This window comes from Chrysemys picta, chromosome 1 (genome assembly GCF_011386835.1).
Source record: "Chrysemys picta bellii isolate R12L10 chromosome 1, ASM1138683v2, whole genome shotgun sequence".
Taxonomy (NCBI): Eukaryota; Metazoa; Chordata; order Testudines; family Emydidae; genus Chrysemys; species Chrysemys picta.
The window spans coordinates 326758106-326785595 of NC_088791.1; the positions used below are offsets into that span (position 1 = coordinate 326758106).

A 27490-nucleotide genomic window follows, 5' to 3' on the forward strand; every position below is an offset into this window, starting at 1 on the left:
TGGCCAAATTCCATAGCTGTAATTACAATCTACCCTCCGAAATTCCCTCTGCAATTTCAATTGCAGATGGTGTGCTCGTGACAAAGCTCATCAGAGAGCTAGCCATGGTAGGGGCTGCAAGACTGATAAAAGACTAAATTATTACAGGAATTCACACTTGAGAAAGGCAGGGTCTCTGCACGGCATCTTCGCAATTAACAGCTATAAATAAAGAGCAATAATCCAGAATTAAATACCATATTAGCTAAAAAATAGACAGGATTGCAAAAACCATGAGGTAAATGACTCTGATTCAGAATGAAAGTTGTTATGGCCACATTCTGTTTTGGGTTATACACTGGGGCAACCCCATTGATCTCAGTGGGATAGCAAGTGTGACCTAGAGCAGAATTTGGCCCTTAATCTGATTTAAAAAAACAAGAGAAAGTATGGTCCAGCGGTAAGGGCACTAGCCTGGGATTTGGGAACTCTGGGTTAAATTCCAGACTCTGTCACAGACTTCCTGTGTGATGTAGGACAAGTCACTGAGTCGCTCTGTGCCTCAGTTTCCTATCTATAAAACTGGAATAACAAAATGTCCCCACCTTCCAGGGGTGTTATGAAGATAAATACATTGAAGATGGTGAGATGCTCAGATGTTATCAAAATGAGGGGCATAGATGATAGGAACTTCGCTCTTGATAGCCTATGGAACCCCAGTGGCTACCCTCTCAATCACCGCAACCTGTCTCTTTTAATTATGTAGATCTCAATACATACAGACACACATGAATGAAGCCATACTGAGTGCACTCAGGCTGCAACTTAGTCACCAATTTGCAAAGAGCTTGCAGTCTTCTGGCTGCAGCTCCTACCGAAAGATGTAACAGAATGTACAGAAGGGGCCCACAAAACACCAGACCTTGCTTGCAGTGCAAGCCAAAGTTGTGTTCTGCCCCACAGAAAGGACTTATAAATGACACCATATCAGTGACATCAATCACAAGGTCCCTGCTAAACCTGGACTGCAAAGGGATTTTCATTACATCTGGAGAAAGGGAAATTCCTTGTGGATCTCAATAGCAGAGTACTCAACCAATATTCTCATATCAAGCTAATCTATTCTGCAGGCAATAGCTGCCCACAAAATATAAATAAAGATGGCCCAGTTCGTAAATTCTGTACCCCCTCTTTTATTATTATTAGAAAAGCTTTACATCATATTTGTCACATTTAGCTCTCTGGTCTAGACTAGTAGACACTCCAGGCATCCACACCAATTTGTGTCATGTGATCTCAAAGAGCAATGTTTGTTCATAAGCGGTGAATTTTTATCAGTGATACACTGAGAGCACAGCATGCAGTTACATCATTACTTCTGGTTATGTGTCAATAAAACCATATTTTAAAGCATAGTTGTAGTCAGAACAGTGACTACAGCTTTGGCTACACTGGAGATTTCAACCATCAGTTGCCCAGCCATCAGTTTAGCTCCACTGGTGTAGATACTTTGTATCGAAAGGCAAAGGCATTATAAACTGAAAATTGTATTGGTGTAATCTATCCTTGCTTGAATCTGTCCCCAGAATTGACAAGACCTGTGTGAAAGTGGTATCTTCTTATTCAACAGACCCGCTTCTGTATTCAGAACACCATCTACAGGTCTAATGACATCTGTTAATGCTGCAGAGCCAACACGGCTATGGAAGAGTGGGCTAGATTGCCTTCTGCTTTGCGCACCTACAACAAAATTATCATCTACATTCCCACTGTAGCATCTTTATTACTGATGATGTTGCATGAGCCAGAAAGAACACAGCATGACTTTCAAATCCCAGGTGGAATTAGCATGGCTGGCAGTTGGAAATCCCAAGCCAAATCCTCAGATGGTGTAAATCAGCATTTGCTCCAATGAATTCAATCTCAAAAAAATATATTGGAATTGGAAAAGGTTCAGAAAAGGGCAACAAAAATGATTAGGGGTCTAGAATGGCATCTGTATGAAGAGAGATTAATAAGACTGGGACTTTTCAGCTTGGAAAAGAGATGACTAAGGGGGGATATGATAGAGATTTATAAAATCATGAGTAGTATAGAGAAAGTAAAGAAGGAAGTGTTATTTACTCCTTCTCATAATACAAGAACAAGGGGCCACCAAATGAAATTAATAGGTAGCAGGTTTAAAACAAACACAAGAAAGTATTTTTTCACGCAACGCAGTCAACCTCTGGAACTCCTTGCCAGAGGGTGTTGTGAAGGCCAATACTATAACGGGGTTCAAAAGGGAGCTAGATAGATTCATGGAAGATAGGTCCATCGATGGCTATTAGCCAGGATGTGGCAGGAATGTTGTCCCTAGCCTCTGTTTGCCAGAAGCTGGGATTGGGTGACAGGGCATGGATCACTTGATGATAACCTGTCTGTTCATTCCCTTTGGGGCACCTGCTATTGGCCACTCTCAGAGGACAGGATACTGGGCTTGATGGACCTTTGGTCTGACCCCATATGGCCGTTCTTATGTTCTTATGACTAGATCACTGCCCTGGACATACAAATCGAAACAGATGTTCGGTAGATGCTGTGGGAGGATGTCAACTGGCCAAACCCAGGACCTGATGGCCTCTGCCTCTGGGATCTATGACCCGCTCTGGAGTAGTCTTGTTGCATCGGGGGAGTAAGGATTGCCCAAAGGAGTGTTGCAAGTGGTACAGTTGATGTTGCCACTGACTGTCAAAATGATGTTTCCATGCTGCCTGAGTATATACCCCAAGAGAGCATAGGGTGGTCCTTGAGTCTTCAAACGAGAGCAAGGTTTCAGCTGTCTTTTCTGGAAAAAGCACACAACTTTTATAAGGCACGTCCTCAATAGTCTGCAGCACATCATAAGCAATGCCTGAATTTTGCAGCCAAGACACCTTCTCATCATTACCGCTGAGGCAATAACTCTGGCCGAGGTACCTGCCATGTCCAAAGCTGACTGCAAGGAGATCTTGGCCACCAAATAGAAATCAGCTCCCAACGCTCGAAATTCCTCCCTGGAGGCTTCAGGTAACTGGTGTACAAATTCAGACATAGCTGTCCAATTAATAAAATTATACTTGGATAGCAATGGCTGCTGGTTCGCAACACACATTTGCAGGGAAGAGGAGGTATGGGTTTTTTTTACCAATTAAGTCCATCCTCTTGGATTCCTTGTCCTTGGGCGCAGACTTACACCTGCCCTGCCAGGCACCATCATTCACCGCAGTCTCAACCAGGGAATTAGGGAACAGAAGCCCTCAAAACCCTGCATAGGTACAAAATAGTGTTTCTCTGAATGCTTCGCTGCAGGTGGCACTGAAGCCGGAGTACTCCAAAGAATGTTTTCAGGCTCCAGGATTTCATCGTTAATAGGGAAGGCTACCCTCCCCAGTGAAGACGGCTGAAGAATATTCAGTAGTTTGTGAGTATTCTCCTGCAGGTATGCTGCCTGGATGTCCAAGGTAGCAGCCACACATTGCAGAAGGTCCTGGTCGGCCTTCAAGTCCTCAGGCGCTGAGGGAGAAGAGGAGCCTGGTACCCTCAAATCATCAAGGGATAATGATGAAGCAGCAGTTCCACTAGGGATGGGTCCTGCCCTGAACTGTCAGATCTAGACAGGACAACTCTGAGAAGGGAAGCTCAGCCGATGTCTGAACTCACAGTGGAACACCACCACCACAGACGTACCCCATGATATTGCTCTGGAACAGGGTGAGGAATGTGACTTCTGAGATTGAGGACCATCCCACAGATTCCAAGGTCGTCACTGGAATACAGGTAGGGCACTGGTGGCCAGGAGACTCTGGGCAAGGGGCCCCTGTCTCTGTACCAGTGCTCTTCAGAGAACTGTTCTCGGCATCAGTCGGGTGAGGGAGAGCAGGAGAAAGACCCCTACCTGAATCCTCAGGAGCCCTGAGTCTCCAGGGACAGCGATGAAGCTAGCCTTGATGGTGCAAGGAGCTGGTCTGATTCACCAGCTACCTAGTAGGAAAGAGGTAGCGTGCTGCTGATGGAATTGGCACAGCCGACACCAAATACATCACAGTTACATCCGGTGCCAGGAGCGGTGTCGGTACTGACCTCAGCAGCGGTGCTGATGCAGCACATGGTGCTGAGATGGAAGAGAGGATCTGCTGTCAAGACAACATCGGTGCTAAGGAGTGCACCAGTGCAGAGGAGGTTCTCAGTGCCAGGCCCAGCACTGGCCTCAACTCTGCAGTCTGTGGCAGGTGGAAATCAGGTTTGTCGTCCATGGACCCCAAGATTCTGAGACAAGCCCAGACGGTGCCAACAAGGTCGTGGATGTCATAACCCCAGCAAAGTCCTGGATGAGTGGGAAGCCCAGAACTGATAGGCAGAGTAGATCACTGCTGCCTGGTATACTGTCAGCGTGTAAACACCCGGTGCTGGCATCACTGGCATCGGTACCAGACTCCATGGATGCTCCAGAGCTGGAACTAGAGTCATCAGTAGGGTTGCCAACCCTCCAGGATTGTCCTGGAGCCTCCAGGGATTAAAGATTAATCTTTAATTAAAGATTATGACATCTGCTGAAACCTCCAGGAATACATCCAACCAAATTTGGCAATCCTAGGCACCAGTATCAGCTCCCCCATGCCTCTACATGGTACTGGGGAGCAGTTTGAAGGGCCTGCTCCATCCCGCATGCTGGCAGTTGCACGGCGCCGGTCGATATTCCTCTTAGACAAAGAAGAAGAGTCTCCACGAGACCTGGAGCAGTCCCAATTGGACTTATAAGACCTTTTCCTCGGCACACTCCAGGAGGCTGAACGGCTTCTTCATCTCTTGGGAGAGACACCAGCCCTGCAACACAGAGCAGCGTCACTCACTGAAAACCACACATAGCTTCGACTCCAGCCACAGGCAGTGAGAGGAAACTATACCTCATATAGCCAGGGGAGGTGCTACAACCACGAGGCGTGAGTGCTGCCCTCCTACGGGTACTATGAGGCAAAATTCTCAGGCTCCGGTGCACTGGGAGCACACACACATAAGTGGAATACACGGCTGCATCTACTTGAAGAAGAACACTTCTGAAACCTCTAGAACTATTTCGTATTTATTAAGCACTGTACAAGAAAGAAAAAGTCAACACATTATAGACAGGTGGGCACAGAATGAGGCTCCTGCCTTATAGATTGCACACACTGTGCAATGTATAGCGTTCTAGTGTTACTAGCAAATAGCAGCACATGGTAGAATTTCTTTGTTTCCCTATTTCTCTTTTTTTTTAAATGTAGGAAATTCCATATTAAAAAAACAATGTTAGAAGAAAACTACAGTTGCAAACTGAATCATCCACTGATTAAATTAAGGCTGTCTGTGCAACTTGAACTCTGCCCTCCTGCATACATTGTTATGCAGTCAATGCTATATAGTCACATGCTAGCATCCAAGGAAACCATCAACACACACACAAAAATGAAGACTAAGTCACATAGAGGACATTTGCTTCAATTGGATCAAATCCGACAAGGTGCTGTATACTACCAGGGAGGTTTTCAACACCCTGAGTTTCCACTGTAGCTCCTTTGATACAGCTGGTTGGAAATTTTTCATCAAAATGGGGTTTTGACACAAAACTCTGGTTTTGCAGAAATTGAAACATTTCAGAAAACTTGTTGATTTTGACAAAATTTTGTTCAGAAATAAAAGAAAATATATTTTGATAACATCAAAACGTCCCGTTTTTAAATTTTCAGAATGGAATGTTTTCATTTTCCATTTCAATATGACTTTAAAAAAAATTAGTTGTTTTTAGATTAATTTTTAAAAATATTTAAAAGGTCAAAATCAGAATGAAATGTTGCGATTTTATTGAAACAAAACTTTTTGATTGACCCAAAACTATTTTTTTTTCCAGAATTTTGTTTTGTGGGAAATTTCTTATTTGTTTTTGTTCTGTATCAGAACAGCAGAGCATTCCACCAATATAGAAACCTAAAACGGTGGGGAAATGCATGCCTGGGATGTCACAAGAAGTTGTACGACCACTGTCCCTCCAGTTCCCTTCTGCAAAGAAGGGGCCAAATTCTGCTCTCATTCACATTGGTATCTATCCTGAGTCATTCCAATTAAGTCAGTGGAGGTTACCCTGAACCTATCCCAACTGAGAGAAGAATTTGGCCTCTCTGAGATGTGTGTGTTCTGGCACTATCCCTGCAAGCAACGTTTTACATTTTAAAGTAAATATTTAATCAAAATGAGCTAATTTGTGTGTACCGTTCACTCCTGTTGGATGGCTCTGGTGCACAGAGAAACAACAGGCTACAGAACCTAGTCTGGTAGCTGAAATAAGGTTACACAACGAATTAGCTAAGTAAAACCTAACCACAAAGGCAATCAAAAATGATGACTAAGCTCCCTCTGCCACTCCAGTTAAAAACCATATCTTCAGAAGAAATGAATGCAGTACTCACTCTGAGAGGCATAAAAGCCCTCTGTTGCCTTATCTTCATGCCCATCAAATTCTCTGCTGGCTAGCTGCCTATTGGCAGTCTCCAGTCGGTCTGCACATAAACAGGAAATACTTTAAGTATAAATATACGTATATAAAATTATAGGCCAACAACCAAGAAAATACATGCCAGCAGCATGGTATAAATAGAAGCTCAAAAGGGAGATACTAAAATGAAAGAGGCTGAGGTATATATCAAACAGTGAGGGATGAGCCCTGGACTCCTACAGAAGAGCAATCTTTTAGTTTCGGGTTGGTAAGAAGATGTTTATTGGTTGGCAGAGTTCAGCCCTTCATAGATTTGAAAGCCAGAAGCAACGTTATATCATTGAGTTAGACTGCCTGCATAACACAGGCTACAGAGTTTCACCCAGTGATTCCTGTCTCAAGCCCAATGACTTGTGGTTGAGCTAGAGCAGTGTCTCTCAACCTTTTTGATACCTGGGACCAGTTTGTTGCCTTCCTAAACTGTCGGGGAGATCTCAGGGACTGGCGCTGGTCCACGGACCAGTTGTTGAGAAACACTGAGCTAGAGCATCTCTTTGAGAAAGACTTGATTTAAAGCTGTCAAGTGAAGAAGAATCCACTACATCCCTGGGTAATGTGTTCCAATGGTTAATTGACCTCCCTGTTAAAGAGTGCCCCTTATTTCCTGTTTGAATTTGTCGAGCTTCAGGAGATGAAAGGCTGAACTTAACAGTACAGGAAATAGGAGACCTGAATGCCTGCAGCACTGTGGATCATGGTACGAAGTACTCTAATGTGGCTGCTTGTGGTCTCCAGGTGAAATTCAGCTCCAGGCTGAGGGCCAGCACAAGGCCTATGCTTTAGCCCCAATTAAGAACTATTTGGAGGACGATGGGGCAATGAAATGGTGCCTAAGCATTGTGCCAGCCTCTGTACAAGGGTGAACCTCACCCTGTAAGTGCAAGGGCTGTGGCTGGTAGTGCTGTACTCCACAAAGGGGATAGCCTCACTCCTGACCAGTAGCTAGTACCAGAGTAGCAACAGTGCTGCTTTGAACTGTGATTCCCCTTAAAGAGACACGTGATACCCTCCTCCACCACACAGGCACTACTCATTCTACCTCCCTGGACCCCACTGCTCCATTGGCTCTAACCTTACTGCCTCTTCACTTCCATTTCTCCATCTGTAAAATGGTGATAGTCAAACTTACCAACCTCCAGCTGTGCTGAGTAAATCATGACTCCATTTTTAAAGGGCCTTCATTGGACAAGTGCACAAAGAGGAATCTGTGCATACTCAGTGGATAGGCACACAATTATACAACGTGCACATCCATTTGCACTCACAAAAGGGTGTCTACCAATGTTGCCTATTCAATGGGAAGTTCTTTGAAAATTTGGCTTTTACATGTTTGTAATGCATTTGAGACTAGGGCTGTCAAGTGATTAAAAATTTAATTGCGCGATTAATCACACTGTTAAACAATAATAGAATACCATTTATTTAAATATTTTTGGATGTTTTCTACATCTTCAAATATACTGATTTCAATGACAACACAGAATACAAAGTGTACAGTGTTCACTTTACATTTATCTTTGATTACAAATATTTGTGCTGTAAAAAACAAAACCAATAGTATTTTTCAATTCACATCATACAAGTACTGTAATGCAATCTCTTTATCATGAAAGCTGAACTTACAAATGTAGAATTATGTACAAAAAAACCTGCATTCAAAAATAAAACAATGTAAAACTTTAGAGCCTACAAGTCCACTCAGTCCTACTTGTTCAGCCAGTCACTCAGACAAACAAGTTTGTTTACATTTGCAGGAGATAATGCTGCCCACTTCTTGTTTACAATGTCACCTGAAAGTGAGAACAGGCGTTCACATGGCACTGTTGTAGCCGGCGTCGCAAGATATTTACGTGCCAGATGCACTAAAGATTCATATGTTCTTTCATGCTTCAATCACCACTCCAGGGGACATGCCTCCATGCTGATGAAGGGTTCTGCTCGATAACGATCCAAAGCAGAGCGGATCGACACGTTTACTTTCATCATCTGAGTCAGATGCCACCAGAAGAAGGTTGATTTTCTTTTTTGGTGGCTCGGGTTCTGTAGTTTCTGCATCAGAGTGTTGCTCTTTTAAGACTTCTGAAAGCATGCTCCACACCTTGTCCCTCTCAGATTTTGGAAGGCACTTTAGATTCTTAAACCTTGGGTCGAGTGCTGTAGTTACCTTTAGAAATCTCACATTCGTATCTTCTTTGCATTTTGTCAAATCTGCAGTGAAAGTGTTCTTAAAACGAACAGATGTGCTAGGTCATCATCCGAGACTGCTATTGTATGAAATACATGGTAGAATGCGGGTAAAACAGAGCAGGAGACATACTATTCTCCCTCAAGGTGTTCAGTCACAAATTTAATAATGCATTACTTTTTTAACGAGCATCATCAGCATGGAAGCATGTCTTCAGGAATGGTGGCCAAAGCATGAAGGGGCATACGAATGTTTAGCATATGTGGCATGTAAATATCTTGCAATGCCCGCTACAAAAGTGCCATGCGAATACCTTCTTCTCAATTTCAGGTGACGTAAATAAGAAGCCAGCAGCATTATCTCCCGTAAATGTAAACAAACTTGTTTGTCTTAGTGATTGAACAAGAAGTAGGACTGAGTGAATTTGTAGGCTCTAAAGTTTTACATTGTTTTGTTTTTGAGTGGAGTTATGTAAGGAAAAAGTCTATATTTGTAAGTTGCACTTTCATGATAAAGAGATTGCATTATGGTACTTGTATGAGGTGAATTGAAAAATACTATTTCTTTTGTTTATCATTTTTACAATGCAAATATATTCGTAATAAAAATAATATAAAGTGAGCACTGTATTTGTATTCTGTGTTGTAGTTGAAATCATATATTTGAAAATGTAGAAAAACATCCAAAAATATTTAATAAATTTCAATTGGTATTCTATTGTTTAACAGTGCAATTAAAACTGTGATTTATCACGATGATTTTTTTAATCGTGATTAATTTTTTTAGTTAATCATGTGAGTTAACTGCAATTAATCGACAGTCCTATTTGAGGCTTATATTTCATATTACATATTACATTATATTATATACCTTGCTGTTGAGCTCATTATAGACAGATTAGATTTGTAGACTGGGTAGAATAACCTTTAGATGTTTACTGCAGAGTTTATAATTTTGGTCTTGAGGTTAAATTGGTGTTTTAAGAATTAGAACAACAATCCAATGCTTAAAGTTGTCTCATGTAGTTTGCTGGGGGACTTGTTTGTAACTTGGAAAATAAGAGCATTTTTATCCTTTACCAACAAACAGAACTTGATTTCTAAAGCAGTTTACCTAAAACACATGAAAATCAGTTTGTCTAAAGTCTGAGGCTGGTGATTAGGAGCTTGACAATTGAGGAATGATACAGCATGTCCCTTAGGGCGAAAAAATGTGTAAAGAACTTAACATACCACGGAGATCCCTGTTGAAATCGTGAAGTCTCCTAATTTCTCCTTCAAGCTTGTTTCTCATAGCCTTGTCCAGAGACTCTCTCTTAGTGGTGGTCTTGACCAGGCCCTCATAGGCTTCTGAAATCCTCTGAATTTCTATTTCAAACTGAAAGGAGAGAGACCTCCCATTAAAGCAGGGCTGGAATGTATGTCATTCTGACACTTGCTTGGAGCATTTCCCAGGGGGTTTTGTGTGCCGGGGTGATGCATGGTCCAAGTTTCACACCAGCATGATTCTATAATAGGAATTCTTATCGACAGATGACAAAGCTGATCCCTGTGCTCTTTGAACATCCCTATTGCACTGAGCAATCAACTTCCAACCCACCCCAAAAACATTCTGCTCCAATGGCACAGGCCAATGCTCAGATAAATGCTTCCAAGCAAACTCAAGGGACGGGGTTATGTAACATAGTGGTTTGATTTTCTTTCTTCGGCTACAGAGGCTTCCACTTGAAAGCTGTCCTCAGTGGGTGCTGAGGAAATATGCACATTAGAATGGGCGGAATTTTTTCTTAAAAACGGGATTTGGGAGGCATGATTTATCACTTCCCCACTAGGGATGAATTCCAAATGCAAAACTTTGCTCTGAACACCAGATCCCAAATGTGAATGTCTTGGGCCACATTCAGATCTTACATCAGTTTTAAGCTATTGTAATCCACTGATTTCAGTGGAGTTATTCCTGATTTATACGGTGTAAGTGAGATCAGAATCTGGCCCCTTATCTCTCTAACACACTGTTTCCAAACACCAGTAGGTCACAGGAGAGAACTAGATGGTTTGCCATGTCCAGGGCTGATTAATCCATTACTAGGTACTGGCCTAGGCAAACATACTTCTCCTGTTCTGGTGCCAAGGGGAGGGCCTGGGTGGGTGAGGAGATGGGGGGTGAGCACGAGCCCACCCCACACTCAACCCACAGTATTAGCTCCTGCCCAGCGTGGCTGGGTCCGGATCCCTGTTCCAGGCATTGCAGCATGGGACATGGGCTCGCAGTGCCACTCAGGTTTGGCCCCGAGGGGACAGGAGCTGTGGCTGCGAGGTGAGTGGGGTTGGGCTTGCGCTCCAACCCCCGACCCTCTTGCGCCCAGGGCTTCCCCTCTGCACCAGGCCAGGATTAGGGTTATTGTGCAGGGACAGAGGGTGCATATATATAATGATAGGTTGCAAAAAAAGACAAAATGCAGTTGGTGGGTCATCTCAGTAAGAAGGTTGGGAACTTCTGCTTTAACGGACTGAAGCAAAAGCCAGGATTTGAACACTCTTGCACTTGGACTGTTGAAATCTAGATCCCAATCCAAACTTAAGCAAATTGCAGAGGCCTGAATGCACAAAAGGAATTTGGCATGGTGACACTGAGCAGATTCACAAATCCTGAGGAAGGCATCCAAGCTCCTATACAATACATGGGGAGAGACAGGCACCTTGGACTGCAACTCACAAAAACCAGCACACTAGATAAGGAGCAGCCTAAGCTAGCCAATGGGAGGTGCCAATGAGATGGGTTGTGCTAAATCCCACCCAGTCTCAGAGGTAGGTGCCTAAATCCAGGCTGTAGGGAGGCACCTAGCTCTGCTTGGGATTCTCACCTGTAAATCCTCTCTTGGCAGTAGGCACCTATGTTGTTAGTAAGGAGGAGGAGAGTGGCTAGGGTACTCACCTAGGATGTAGGAGACCCCTGGCTAAAGCCCACCTCCACCTGAAGGAGAAAGGGGATTTGAACAAGGAACTACCATCTCTTAGGTGAGTGCTCTAACCACTGGGCTATGGGATATTCTGAATGTGGGGCTTCCTCAGTCTCTCCAGTGGAAACTGTTGCACTGTGGCTAAATAATTAGCGTCACTGAAGCAGGGAGATTGGACCCTGAGATACAGATCTCTGTCTGTCTCTCATTATTTGTGCCAGAGAGCGAGCACAAGCATAAGAATGACTCTACCCTGGTGGTTAGGACACCCAGACACCTAGAGGGAGGCAGCATACAATAGCTCAGAGGCAAAGACATAGGTGCCTTGGCAATTTCTACTGCCAAAACTTAGGCGCTGAACAAGTTTAGGTGCGTACAGGATTCAGCAGGAATTTAGTACATCGCAGTGGCCCCAAAACGGGGGACTCAGGGGTCTAAAACAGGATTTTAGGTACTTAATTCCTTTTGTGCATTTAGGCCAGGACAGATTTGGTATTCAAGCCATTACAGAGATAGGCTTAAGCTGTGTACTCAGATCCCTACCTGGCCCAAGGGTGCTAGGAGGGGAGTCAAAAGCAGGGTTTGGTTTGCAGTGTCGCTGAATCTCATGATAACCAGCTCCTGGAGTGCTGGGATTATGACAGAATCTCAGCTTTCATTTAAAAAAAAATTATAAATAAGGACCGAATCCTCAGCTGGTGCAAACCGTCATAGCTCCAGCAAAGTAAATGGTGCTATGCTGATTTACACCAACTGAGTATCTGGCCTTATATTTATACACCTCATGGTTGTGGAGAAAAGCAGGAAAACAAGAACCCTAATGGCTCAAAAATCGGGAGGCAAATTAAAAGAACCCAAATTCATCATTTGTTACAATCTCATGAGATTTTAGCCAATCTCAACATATTCAGGGCCTGACTCAGGATTTTTGGACACTTGGGGTTGGCAATTTTGGGTCTGGGCCCATCTCTCCTTATAATAGAGCCCATCTGGCATGAAAACTCTAGAGCTGTGGTTCCCAAACTTTAACAACCTGTGAACCCCTTTCACTAAAATGTCAAGTCTCGTGGACCCCCTCTTAAAAATGAATATTTCCAGGGATTTTCTCCTTTACTTGAGTATAAATTATAAAAGCAGAGATCTTGGAAATATAAAATTTGTTTTTGTGACATGTTTATTACACACTATGTATTATTAATTATTATTTATCATTACAGTATTTTTATTGCATTATTAAAATGGCAACACTCTTCCAAGATCTCACTTTCATAGCTTGTATCACTTTGAATAAGCCTGTTATAAGACAAGGCTCCTATGTTTCATCAAGGAGTATCAGATGTGAAACAGCATGAAGGTATTTAAGAAGCCAACTCAAAGAGTTCCTCCTACACAAGCATTCAGGTCTTGAGCAGTCCAAGCAAACAACGCACGTTACAACAAAGCTTAAACTTGTTCTTCATAATAATTTTAAAAACAATACTAGCTGCCTATTTATTTTTAAAAACAGCAAAAAATATCCACCTCCCTTTCCATTTCTTATAAGGAGTCTTGAAGGTTAAGTCTCCTCAGTGTCCCATGCTGCCTGGGGTCCCTAGGGACAGCTCTGTCTGCCATTAGGGAATTTTCTGCCGAGAACCCCCTGTAACATTTCGTGAACCCCCCAAGGGTTCACGAACCCCAGTTTGGGAAACACTGCTCTAGAGTTAGGGCACTCTCTGATGCTGCTTGGACTTGATGCTGCCAGCTGAAGCAATGGCAAAGACGAGGCCCAGCTACAGTAATGTTTGTATTGGAGCTGTACAAAATGGTTGCAGTGGAACTCGAAACTAGTGAAACCGGCCAGGCTTCGCATTTTGTCACAAACTCGAACTTTCATCCAGATTCCCCAAAAGGTCTGTGATTGTTTAGAGCCCCCTGAGTCCTGTGATGTGTGACTTTGCAGGGTTGGGATGTGGAACGAGCTAGGAGAAACTCAGCCATTTTGACTGACTTTTGATTTCAGTTTATTTAGACCTGAAAGTGAAGGTAAAACTCAGGGGTATAAATCTATGTTAATGGAAACTAGCCTGAACCTAATCCAAAGCCTAATGAAATCAATGGAAAATCTCCTATTGTCTTCAAGGGCTTTGGATCAGGCCCTAAACTCATCAAATATCTAGCTTTCATGGTCATTTAACAATTACCATGCACTGCTCATCTCTACTCAAAATTTTTAAAAGGTCATTAACAAAGCTACCTAATATCCATTGCTTCCCGAGTGACGCCCAATTCTGCACAACACAGAGAATCCAATGGGCTTGTTGTAATGTGAGCAGCATGGTATGATCTGAAACACTGTCTTAGTGCTACCACAGATTAGTATCCTGACTTTTTATTTTGTTTTTAAAAAGCAAGAACTCCAGGAAGCAGCATTATTTTTCAGCTAATATCATCTTTAAAAGGTGGCCTTTCTCTTTAGCACAACTCAGACACACCAAAATAACAGTAGCATTTCGAGCACAAGAGACTGCAAGCTCAAAATAACTCTGAATAAACCTTGCCACATTACTTTGTTGCTGTAAGAAAACCACCTTGTACAGGAAGAGAGTTTATTTTTTACTCTTTCCTGCACTAAGACTGGAGGTATCAGCAATCGTTTACTTTCCAACTGGCAATGGGCAAACATGCTTGGATAAAATAAGACACCCCATAGAATCTTTGTCCAAAATTCAACCCGAATCTTTACTGCAGTTCAAAAACGTCAGGACAACTTTTTTTTTCCATCTTCTGTAACCAAAATTTGGACCAAAATCTAACAAGAAAGGCTGTTTTGGATGGGATGACAATTACTAGAAATCTCAAGAGAAAGCCTGTTCTTGCAAGTTTTGCAGAATCAAACCAATGCTTCAATTAGTTGGTTTTTACTCTATAATAATACATAACACCCCAACAGTGCCTTCCCTCTGAAGATATCATAGTGCCTTACAAAGTAGGCATAGATTTCAAAGCTAGAAGGGCCCATTATGATCATCCAGCCTGACCTCTGCCATAACACAAGTTATAGAACTTCACTCAGCAGCTCTTGAGACACCCCATCGCTTCTGGCTGGACTAGAGCAGATCTTTTAGACACACATCCTGTCTTAATGTAAAGACTTCAAGTGATGAAGAGTCCAGCACACCCTGGTTAATTACACTTAATGTAAAAATCAGTGCTTATTTCTAGTTTGAATTTATCTAGCTTCAGCTCCCAGCCACTGGAGCTTGTTATGTCTTTGTTGCCAGATTAATGAGCCCTCTGTTATCAGAAATTTTCTCCCCAGGTAAGTACATATAGACCATGTTGAAGCCACCTCTTAGCCTTCTATTTACCAAGCTAAACAGATTGAGCTTCTCTAAGTCTCTCACAGGAAGGCAGGTTTTCCAGACCTCAAATCATTCCTTGTCTATTTTCTGAACCCTCTCTAATTATTCAACATCCTTTTTAAGGTACAGACACCAGAACTGGACACAGCATTCCAGTAGTAGTCGCAGCAATGCCATATACAGGGGTAATATCACTTCCATGCTCCTTCTCAACATTTCCCTGGATCACATTACTCCACTCCCCCTTAGACAGCTCATCACCTTGGGACCTCATGTTATCCTGGTTATCTCCATTTTCCAGATGAGGCCCCAGGAGATGAAGTGACTTACCCATGATTACACAGGAAGTCTGTGGCAGAAGTGGAAAGAGAACCTACCTCTCCAGATTCCCAGGGCTTAGGCTTTCTCCCCACAACTATTCTCCCATGTTAGTCTTTCCTGCCTAAAGGCCACCTGCTACATAATGTTCCTGTTGCAATGAAATTAATTTACTAACAAAACCTGGTAGTTTAACAGCTTATTAGTGCTGATCAATATTGTTAAGTCATATAAGTGAAGTCTTGCTCAATGCCTTTTATCTCTTTCGATATCTTTTTTCCCCCAAAACACACTCCACCACGCAAGTCCCTCCACATGGTCCAGCAGCAACGACCAGAGGCAGGCTTGCTGCAGGATCAAAGGAGAGCTTCCATCTAAGCTGCTTTTGTTTAAAGTGATAAAGGGGGACAAGGGGAACACCAGTAAATCATGCTCATGTTTCTCAGCAGCTCTGCAATTTCCTTTTCAACTCCCACCTCATCCCCAATCCTTTCTATCCCCAGATGGCTTCTGATACCAACCCACTCAAACAACCTACACGATGAGACGTTGGTTGAAACCATGCCAACCTGATCATTAAGCTTCAAAGAGGTAATGTCATCGTCAACAACAACAAAGAAAGAAAGAAAAAATCAAAGCAACGAACAAGTGAGCTAAAAATGAAATATCAAAAAGATAACAGCTCTTTTAGACGTCAGAATGAGACAATGTTTCAAACAACACCAGAATTAATCATCACCTTGTAACTCACTGCAAAATGTCTATTCAAACATGGTCTAGAATTTGACAGCACTTAGGGACAATCTGTTCATACAAACTACTAGCTGTGCTATACACATCAGGAACACAGTCTGCTTTTCAGTCCCCAGTATTTTTATTCTGTTCTGTTCTGAATATCGGTGGAGGAAAAACTGTCCCTCATATTGCAAACATCTTTTCCCCAATCCACCACAGACTTCCCGTGTGACCTTGGGCAAGCCATTTAGCCTCTCTGTGCTTCAGTTTCCCATCTGTAGACTGGGGATAATTATACTTCCCTACCTCACCGGGATCTTGTGAGGATAAATACACTAAGGATTGTGAAGAACTTTGAGATCAACTGATGAAAAGCATTATAAAAGCTAGATATTGTTATTATTAATTATTATTAATTATTTTTCAGTGACACATTTTGCTTAGAAAAAATTACATACAGTCTTATTTCAATAACATGGAGCAATTTCCAAATCCAAAATGCATTATTTAACTAATCACAACCCTCAGGTGAAACAGGTAAACATTATTATTATTTTACAGGTGAGGAAACTAAGACATAGAAGTTAAAGCAAATAATTTCAGATTTAGGTGCCTAAGTTAGGCACCCAAATGAGTGGCTTTATTTTTAGAGGTTCTGAACACTCACAATTCCCACCAAAGTCCAACAGGAACCTCAGGAGCCTCTGAGAGAAGGATTTGGCTCTTCTTTGTCTGTCCATCACATCAAAGCACGTAAGAAAATGGAGCTCTTTTAAATGACTGACCAATGAAGGCCTTGATTCAGGGAAGCGTCCCTATTCAGGAAAGCACTTATTCACGTGTTTAACTTTAAGCACATAATTAAGTTCCATGGGACTTAAGCATGTGCTTTCCTCAGGGCCTAATGCCACAAACTTCCAGAGCACCAAAAAGAGAGAGAGAATGCAATTACTAACCAGTGTAGAGTGGTAAGACTCTTAAATTAATACATTTTTTGTGCATCATACTCAAATATATTTTATAAAAGAAAGCAGCCTTTGTAAAACCAACATCTGGAATCCAACTTATTCAAAGAATATTTTTTGTCCAGGAAGGCCATACAGAGGACACCATTAAAATCTTTACAACTCTTTACACAAAATTCAGTATGGAGCTGGACCTCTGGCCTCAACTCTCTGAAAATCTGGCCCATGAAATTCAAAGTGGATATACAAAAGTCCTGTTGATTGTGCAGTGGTGTAAAATCTTCACAGCATTTTCCTTTGGACGTAGGTAACATTACTATTATATTTGCAGTATTTCCTATACTTAGAGTATGTTTATACTGCAAAAAAAGATGTGTTCTTAACTTGGGTTTGCTAATCCACATTAGATAACTCAGATTAAAACAGCAGTGAACACACGGCAACGTGGCTTTTAATTTGGGTTAGCAGCTTGAGTTACAGCCTATAGGTGATCCTGGGGTTGAACACAAGGTAGGTACGTAATTGTTTATGCCCTAATATGTACAGACTCCACTTTCTAAAAACAGACCTTAAGAATTCTAGCACTGAGTTAAGCAATCCACTGTTAGCCTGGACAGGAGACAGACACCAGTGCCCACTCTTTGGCAGTGGGTCTCTTTTTTATGTATCATCTTCTTGCTCGATTTTCTTTTTCTCCATTTTCTTCTATTGTTACTTTAGACAGTTAGCTAGACAAACAGGCACAGTGATGGAAATATGAACAAAATCTTTAAATAATTATTTTACACAGTGTGGGTGCCATTAAATTGGGTATGTAATGAGGTCAAATGAAGCAACTCTGAAAATCAGGCCACCTATGTAGAGGCCTTAAAAATGGATTTAGGCACCTAACTTTAGGTGCCCATGTTTTAAAACTGGGCTCTGTGGGTTTGTTTTATTATTATTTAATTTAAAAACAACTCCTCAGAAAAGATTTATTATCAAACGCCCAAACATCAGTCAACCCACAGTACTGGTGTGTTTGTTTCTTATGATAGAAGAAGGACTACTGCAAATCTATTAAAATGCACAAGACCACACAGGACAGGTTTTGTTGTGATCACTAAACATATTTTGCACTTCAGATATGTATAAAATGTTGCTGATTATGCTACACCTGTAAAAAGGTGCTAGCTTAAAATGCCATGTATTCAGGCGCTGCATTCCTAAGGCAGGCATAAAAATGTTGAAATTATAATATATGGAGATATACCTATCTCACAGAACTGGAAGGGACCCTGAAAAGTAATTGAGTCCAGCCCCCTGCCTTCACTAGCAGGACTAAGTACTGATTTTTTGCCCTAGATCCCTAAGTGGCTCCCTCAAGGATTGAACTCACAACCCTGGGTTTAGCAGGCCAATGCTCAAACCACTGAGCTATCCCTCCCAAGAAAGAAGAAGTAGATGCTCCCAAGAAAAGAAAACACAGTACGCCTTTTGAGTAACATCTTCATGGCAAAGGAGTCTGCATAGCCTACTGTATTGGAATCACAGTCCATCCAATGACTGGCAAGGACTTACAGAGGGCCCACGTGGCGACAATAGGAACCACAGGCTGTGTTAGGCAATCTGAGTGCCTCATGTTAGGAAGGATTACTTAGATCACCGCCTGTGCCCAGGAGGGTAATAGTGCTTATATATAATAGGGGCTTGCGTCTTTTATACCCTGTGAGAACGTTCCACGTACCTTCTGAAGTTTGTCTGCCTTCTCATAGTATCCCTCCAGCTCCTGCCGCAGAACATGATTCTCCTCCGACAGCATCTCCACCATTTGCTGCGCTCGCTCCACAATGGCATATGCATCAGGCGTGAGCTGCTGGCTTGGTGGAGTCGCAGGTGGAGGCTGGGCAGTTACAGCTGATGGGAGCGGTGGCAAGGTTGCTGAGTGCAGTGGGCCAGTAATGGAGGAGGCCTGGGAGGACATTGGACTGTGCTGCTGTACCGGCACCGATGGAAAAGCAGGTTGACATTGTCGGCTAAATAAAAGCAAATACGGGAAAAGAATTATACCAGCCCAGAAAAACTGCCCTGAAAATATACCAGCCATCTAGATTGTAAGGGCTTTGGGATAAGGCATGTCTTTTTACTACAAGTTTGTTCAGCACCTAGCAATGGGACCCTGATTTCTAAGCAGTACCATAATATAAATCACAACTGTACTCCTTAGTGTCACAGACTTCAGACACCAACATAATTCAGGAGCACTGGCTGATGGATGCTAATTTAAAAATAAACGATATATTCCTCATCCTTCAACCATTACCTGCCTGGAGCAAGTCGGTGAGCAGAATTCTGATAGGCTGAATCAGAAGATGGGAGGAAATGAGGTGAGCAATGTGATGTTCCTGAATAGCTTTAGCCTAGCAAAGGACAGACTGCTGCAAAACGGCTGGCTGGACCACCCTGATCAATTCTTTCGAATCATCAAAGTCGTTTTACAATGAGAGACCTCATAATGATTGTATGAATAGGTGAGTTATATTCAGATGCATTAATGTATCATTGATCTTACTGAAAACAAAGAGGTGATTTGATCATGGTCTAGATGTATCTACATGGGGATATGTTTTCTGACAATAGAGGTCTCATTAATTTAGCAGATAAAGGTATAACAAGAGCCAATGGCTGGAAGTTGAATCTAGACAAATTCAGACTGGAAATAAAGTGCAGTTCTTTAACAGTGAGGGTAATTCTATCTTAGCTACTTATATGTCCCCATCTCCATAGTATCTAACTGTCTCACAATCTTTAATGTATTTATCCTCACCACACCCCTGAGCCAAAAACTCAAAAGGTAATAACAAAATGTTTTTTAAGTACAACAGAAGCAGAAAGCCTGCTAAACAACCAGTGGGGCCCCTGGATGATCGAGATACAAAAGGAGCACTTAAAGATGATAAAGTCATTGCGGAGAAACTAAATGAATTCTTTGCTTCAGTCTTCACAGCTGAGGATGTTAGGGAGATTCCCAAACCTGAGCCGTCCTTTGTAGGTGACAAATCTGAGGAACTGTAACAGATTAAAGTGTCATTAGAGGAGGTTTTGGAATTAATTGATAAACTTAACAGTAACAAGTAACCAGGACCAGATGGCATTCACCCAAGAGTTCTAAAAGAACTCAAAAGTAAAATTGCGGAACTATTAACTATGGTTTGTAACCTGTCCTTTAAATCAGCTTCTGTACCCAATGACTGGAAGATAGCTAATGTGATGCCAATATTTAAAAAGGGCTCTAGAGGTGATCCCGGCAATTACAGACTGGTAAGTCTAATGTCAGTACCGGGCAAATTAGTTGAAACAATAGTAAAGAATAAAATTGTCAGACACATAGAAGAACATAAATTGTTGGGCAAAAGTCAACATGGTTTCTGTAAAGAGAAATCATGTCTTACTAATCTATTAGAGTTCTTTGAAGGGGTCAACGAACATGTGGATAAGGGGGATCCAGTGGACATAGTATACTTAGATTTCCAGAAAGCCTTTGACAAGGTCCCTCACCAAAGGCTGTTACGTAAATTAAGTTGTCATAGGATAAGAGGGAAGATCTTTTCATGGATTGAGAACTGGATAAAAGACAGGGAACAAAAAGTAGGAATAAATGGTAAATTTTCAGAATGGAGAGGGGTAACTAGTGGTGTTCCCCAAGGGTCAGTCCTAGGACCAATCCTATTCTACTTATTCATAAATGATTTGGAGAAAGGGGTAAACAGTGAGGTGGCAAAGTTTGCTGATGATACTAAACTGCTCAAGATAGTTAAGACCAAAGCACACTGTGAAGAACTTCAAAAAAATATCACAAAACTAAGTGATTGGGCAACAAAATGACAAATGAAATTTAATGTGGCTAAATGTAAAGTAATGCACACGGGAAAAAATAACCTCAACTACACATACAATATGATGGGGGCTAATTTAGCTACAACTAATCAGGAAAGAGATCTTGGAGTCATCGTGGGTAGTTCTCTGAAGACGTCCACGCAGTGTGCAGCGGCAGTCATAAAAGCAAACAGGATGTTAGGAATAATTGAAAAAGGGATAGGGAATAAGACGGAGAATATTTTATTCCCTTATATAAATCCATGGTACGCCCACATCTTGAATACTGAGTACAGATGTGGTCTCCTTATCTCAAAAAAGATATACTAGCATTAGAAAAGGTTCAGAGAAGGGCCACTAAAATGATTAGGGGTTTGGAATGGGTCCCATATGAGGAAAGATTAAAGAGGACTTTTCAGCTTGGAAAAGAGGAGACTAAGGGGGGATATGATAGAGGTATATAAAATCATGAGTGGTGTGGAGAAAGCGAATAAGGAAAAGTTATTTACTTGTTCCCATAATATAAGAACTAGGGGCTACCAAATGAAATGAATGGGCAGCAGGTTTAAAACAAAGAAAAGGAAGTTCTTCTTCACACAGCGCACAGTCAACCTATGGAACTCCTTGCCTGAGGAGATTGTGAAGGCTAGGACTATAATAGGGTTTAAGAGAGAACTAGATAAACTCATGGAGGTTAAGTCCATTAATGGCTATTAGCCAGGATGGGTAAGGAATGGTGTCCCTAGCCTCTGTTTGTCAGAGGGTGGAGACGGATGGTAGGAAAGAGATCACTTGATCATTGCCTGTTAGGTTCACTCCCTCTGGGGCACCTGGCGTTGGCCACTGTTGGCAGACAGGATGCTGGGCTGGATGGACCTTTGGTCTGACCCAGTATGGCCATTCTTATGTTCTTATATATTATCCCCATTTTACAGATAAGGAACTGAGGCATGGAGAGACTAAGTGACTTGCCCAGTAACACACAGGAAGTCTGTGATGGAACAGGGAATCAACCTGGGTTTCCGAAGTCCCAGGTTAGCATCCTGACCACTGGATCATCATTCCTTTCCAATTACCCATTCTCCATCATCTGCAGCTGTATCAAGGCTACTTTTGCTGAAAGATAAATTCTCTGATAACTACTAGTTATTGGAGTCGATGCAGGAATCACTGGGTGAATTTCTGCATCCTGTGTTAAGCAAGAGGTAATAATTATCCCTTTTGGCCTTAAAATCTATTAATACTATTATGTGTACACCATACTTTTTGCTAAATACACAATACCTGTGATCGATGTTGTTTTCATAGTGTACGGTGCTTCACAAGGAGGGAAAGATGGGATTCTCAAAAGCACTTAGCATTGGCTAATTCTGCTCCCACTGGAATCAACATACCATTGACCTCAATGGGTGCAGAGTTAGACCAACACTGAATGCTTTTGAAAATCCTACCTAAAAGCAAAGGTCCAAATAGTAAAGAGCTCTCCAGAGCCTAATAAAAAGGCAATTCACAAGTATCTTAGCTTATGCCTTGATGGACAGAACCTGGTTGAATAGGAAATGTCCTGAAGCAGCAAAGGTGTCATTACACAAGTGGGATGGAAATGGGCGGCAGGGCAGATTTAACCAGTAAACACTCATGAGGCTACTTTGTGTGCTGAGTACATCATCACATTAGTGAATTTTTTAAAACTTATTTGCTAATTCACTAACGATTAAGTTGCCACAAGAAAGCAGGTCAGTGCCAGGAAAGTAGAATTCTGATAGGCACCAAATACATCAGGAAATAGATTTGCTGCCATTGTTATACTATAGTTTTGCTTCAATGTTGCTAGCAGAACCCCCTCCTTCTGGCCTCCTCACACTACATGCCCCATCCCACATATGCCACATAATGTTTGATGCTAAAGCGAGGTCACAGAGCATCAAGGGGAAAAGAAATAAGGGAAGCTACAACAAGCAAAGCCATTGTTAACTAAATGAAACACTGTCTGGAACTGGGAATTCTCCTACCCTGCTATATCAGTGATGATATCATAGGGGCTGGGAAGTTATAGCAACACTGTTCTCAGTATTGATTATACAGTAATGGGAAGTAAACATGATGTATCCTGCTTGGGCTGAAGGGTGCGCAGTGCTCCCTTATGTGGAAGGGTCAGGATCACAGGTGATACTGCTTGGAATGTTATGTTGCTCTGCCACATCTGTCTCCTTATCACCAGCAAAATCAGAGAAAGGAAAGGACTGTGCATGCGGGTGCACGTGCTGTGGGGGAGGCCTTTCATTCCTTTGCAATAGTGTTTGAGGTTGGACCTATACCTGGTCAACCAGTTATTGTGAACTGAACGGTGTGGCCTTCAGATGTTAGACTGTATGCCCCTGAGACAGGGACCAGGAGTCACGTTTTGACCTCAGTTATTGTTCACTGGTTTACATCTAGATTGGGAACGATTTATTTTGACCCCTGAGACTTCCTTATAAACTCAAATATCTCAGCACATAGTAAGGTGGGATATCACTGAATTAGAGGTCATCAACAGAATTTAATCCTCCTCTAGAGTGATAATCTATGGACCCAAGTAGTTACATGGATACAATTTTCATTATAGCCCGCAATTCCACAACCATGACATTTGCAGCATTTGACCTCTATTTTTGTGAAGATAACTTAGAAAATGTGAACCAAGTTTAAACTGGTTCAGTATTGTCTTCCAGAGTCTGCAGACAGCCTGAAACAACCGTTCTGAGAGGTTTGAGCTGCTTTGTTCATCTCAATGGGTCATTAACTGTGACACTGAAAGGTGGCAGTGTAAATGTAAACATTGTTAACTATCTCACTACTGATCACTTCAGCAGAAGCATTTAGTGTGCTTATTTACAGCCCCAAATTACTGTCCAGCCCTTCTCAGGTGTACACCACTTTACACCAGCAGAAAATCTGTCCCTTAGTTTTATCCACACTCTTTCCCTTTCCTGAAAGCTTCCCCTTAACACCATTAAGTAAGTCTGAGATTGTACTCCAAACAAGAACTACCACATTTCCTAAAGATCGCCTGCTGAAGCCATTTTGTTACTGCCCTTTTCTTCATCACACTCTGCTTTGTAAAACCTCAGAGGAAACTGCCAGTATCCTGTCCTCGTCAGGGAACTGAAATTTCTTTTTATTTCAAAAAATTAACAATATAAAAATAGTATGACCAATATTATAAACTGGGTTGAGCAATGAAATGTCACATACAATATTATGAACATGTCAGATATTTCCAAATGCAACCTAGTAATGGAGCGTTACTAGTTTATGTGAGGCCTAGTCTAACACTTAATAGTTTTATCAATATAATTATTTCAATTAGTGTTTATTTTACCCAAATAGTTATCCTGGTAAAAGCCTTAGTGTGGACATAGTTATACCAGCTTAAAGGAGACTTCTACCAGTATAGTTAATTCCCCTTCCTGTACCGGAATAGCTACACTGGTATAAAGCACCTATATATTGATATACCTGCATCCAAACTAGGTGAGCTGTACCTACTCTAACTATACTGGTTAAGCCCTGATTGTCCTATTTGGGGATTTCTAACCTCATATTAGTTTTGCACTTTTCGGTTGGCTTCAGCCAGTCTAGGTTTACATTGAGAAGTGAGGGGAGAAGCAGGCCCAGTTAATTCAGTCATTCCTGATTTTCAAGTTATTCACTCCAAGTTACTCCTGATTCACAGCCATGTGAGAGCAGAATCAGGCCATAGATTCTGCACAGGCCAGAGTGTATTGGACGTTCTCATAAGTATTTTCCATCTTGAACTTGTACAATTTATGTCGCTTCTTTTGATGTGTGGCTGGTAAACATAATGAATTACCGATGAATAGTTTGTTCTTTACTGTTTACAAGTCCCATTTATCCCAGGTTTCCTTTGAAGTTTTTTAAAACTGAACCCACTGTTAAACTTCTGGGTGTATGTACAATACATATAACACAACAATCCAAAAAGCAAACTGGCAGTTAGAAAAAATAAGATTCCCTGATGAGGTTAAATACAGTCCATATCCAAACCCTCTAGTTAATGCCTGAATGAATAAAGAAATGAACCAAGCTTGCCCTGTGCCCAGGAAGTCAACAGAGTTGAGCTCCCTTGGACTAATAGGGTACACAAATGCCAATGATTTTCCTTTATTTTTTTAGATGGTGATTTTACTCTGTATTACAGCTGGCTGAAATTTCCTGTGTAAAAGGTTTTTCATGACAAAACTGCCTATTTTTTAAAATGACTCGTCAAGAAAAATCATCAAAATTATAGATATTTTCCACTTTTTGCAAAATTTCCAGTCGTGTTTTTATCAATATTTGTAAACGCTTTTGTCAAAATTGTTTTAGAACTCAGTGGCATTTTTTTGTTTACTGAAAACCAGGTTTTTTGGTAAATGAAATTTTTTGATACGAAATAATAAAACTCTGCTTTGGGGAATGAAAAATTTCAATAATGATTCTGATAAAAAAATTGATTAATTTTTCAGTTTAAAACATTATGAAAAATAGGTCCACTTGGAACCCTTGGTAATTTTGAAATCTTTTTCAACCAGCTTTGCTCTCATTTTTTTCCATTATAATTCTTTTCCTAGTGATTGCACGTTTTTAGTCTTGTCAGGATAGTTTTATGGTTTGTTTGTTTTTCCTTTTTGACAGGCATTTAGGAGGGAAGGCTATGACAGCTACAGAGGCAGCAGTGGTAGTGACCCACGGAATGAAGGTAACTAGATGTGGAAGCTGCAGGATGTACAATCTTCTGGAAAGGGTACTTGAAAGGTGCTTCATTTGTATGAAGTGCTGCCTGAGAGACCTAAAGGAAGAGAAGGCCAGAGGTTTGGAGATGCAGCTAGAAACTATGGTTGAGTTTCTAAGGGGATTTGATTCAGAGTAGCAGCCGTGTTAGTCTGTATCTGCAAAAAGAACAGGAGTACTTGTGGCACCTTAGAAACTAACACATTTATTTGAGCATAAGCTTTCGTGGGCTACAGCCCACTTCATCGGATGAATAGAATGGAACACACAGAAAGAAGATATTTATACATACAGAGAACATGAAAAGGTGGAAGTAGCCATGCCAACTGATTGGCCTCTTACAGTTGGTCTACGTGACTGGGGACTTCCTACTAAGAAGAACAGAAAGGCCTGTCACCAGAGCTGATCTGGAGAATACAAGCATGTGCTGTCTGCCCAGAGCTAATATATGGAATCAAGTATCAGAGGGGTAGCCGTGTTAGTCTGAATCTGTAAAAAGCAACAGAGGGTCCTGTGGCACCTTTGAGACTAACAGAAGTACTGGGAGCATAAGCTTTCGTGGGTAAGAACCTCACTTCTTCACATCTGAAGAAGTGAGGTTCTTACCCACGAAAGCTTATGCTCCCAGTACTTCTGTTAGTCTCAAAGGTGCCACAGGACCCTCTGTTGCAATATATGGAATGTGGACCTAAGGCTGAAGAGGATCCTAATGGGAGCAGGCAAGAATCCACTGATTGTTCTTCACATGGGGACAAAGAATACCGCTAGATTCTCGTTAGGGTGCATTAAGGAAGACTACACCAGGCCGAGGAAGAAGCTTAAAGAAATGAAAGCTCGGGTGATCTTCAGTAAAAACAACGAGGAGTCCGGTGGCACCTTAAAGATTAACAGATTTATTTGGGCATAAGCTTTCGCCCAAATAAATCTGTTAGTTTTTAAGGTGCCACCGGACTCCTCGTTGTTTTTGTGGATACAGACTAACACGGCTATCCCTCTGATACGTGATCTTCAGTGGGATTCTACCTATACCTGGAGGAGGAGAACAGAGGCAAAACAAGATTATGATGATCAATGGATGACTCGCACAATGGTGCTATGAGGAGGGCTTTGAGGTGTTAGACCACTGGGAGGCATTCACCAACATAGGACTGTTCTCATGGGATGGATTCAACCTGAGCAGGGAGGGGAAGAGACTTCTGGAATGAAGGTTGGCACAACTGATGAAAAGAGCTTTAAACTAGGAATTCAGGAGAGACAGTTGGGAGGTGCTCATGTAATCTCAATGCTTGATTCCAATATTTGAGCAGCAGGAAAATCACGTGAAAGAGGATACAGCAATGGAGAAAGGAACAACAGAAGGTAGGAAAATGGACGGAAAGATAGTGCCAATACCACTGACAATAACAGGTATGTGATACTGGCAGTAAAATGACTGTACCTAATCGGGCGAGAAATCTGAGTGAAGCCAAGCAGCAACAACTAAGGTGTCCGTACACCAGTGCAAGGAGCCTGGGTAACAAAACAGAAGAACTAGAACTATTGGTGCAGGAAGTGAAACCAGATATTACAGGGATAATAGAAATATGGTAGAATAGCCTTCATGACTGGAATACAGGTATTGAAGGGTATGTGCTGTTCAGGAAAGACAGAAATAAAGGTAAAAGTAGTGGAGTAGCATTGTATATTAATGATGAGATAAACTGTATAGAAACTGGAAGTGATGGAATGGATAAAATGGAATCTGAGTCAAAATCAATTGGGGAAGAAAGGTTACAGAGGCTCCACTTGGATAATGGTTGGGATCTGCTACAGACCCCCAGGATCTGA

General features: G+C 41.8%; 1 protein-coding gene across 9 annotated transcripts in view; it reads right to left on the reverse strand.

Moving 5' to 3' along the window:
• The window catches only part of AMOTL1 (angiomotin like 1), a 134250-nt gene that overhangs the window by 40363 nt on the left and 66397 nt on the right, over positions 1 to 27490 (reverse strand). For all 9 annotated transcript variants that reach the window (XM_005309157.3, XM_042856028.2, XM_065581568.1 and 6 more), the window contains 3 exons: positions 18759 to 19047; positions 9944 to 10088; positions 6441 to 6530 (listed from right to left, as the gene is read on the reverse strand). In XM_005309157.3, coding sequence (XP_005309214.1) covers positions 6441 to 6530; positions 9944 to 10088; positions 18759 to 19047 — 524 coding nt within the window. The remainder of the gene's footprint in view (positions 1 to 6440; positions 6531 to 9943; positions 10089 to 18758; positions 19048 to 27490) is intronic.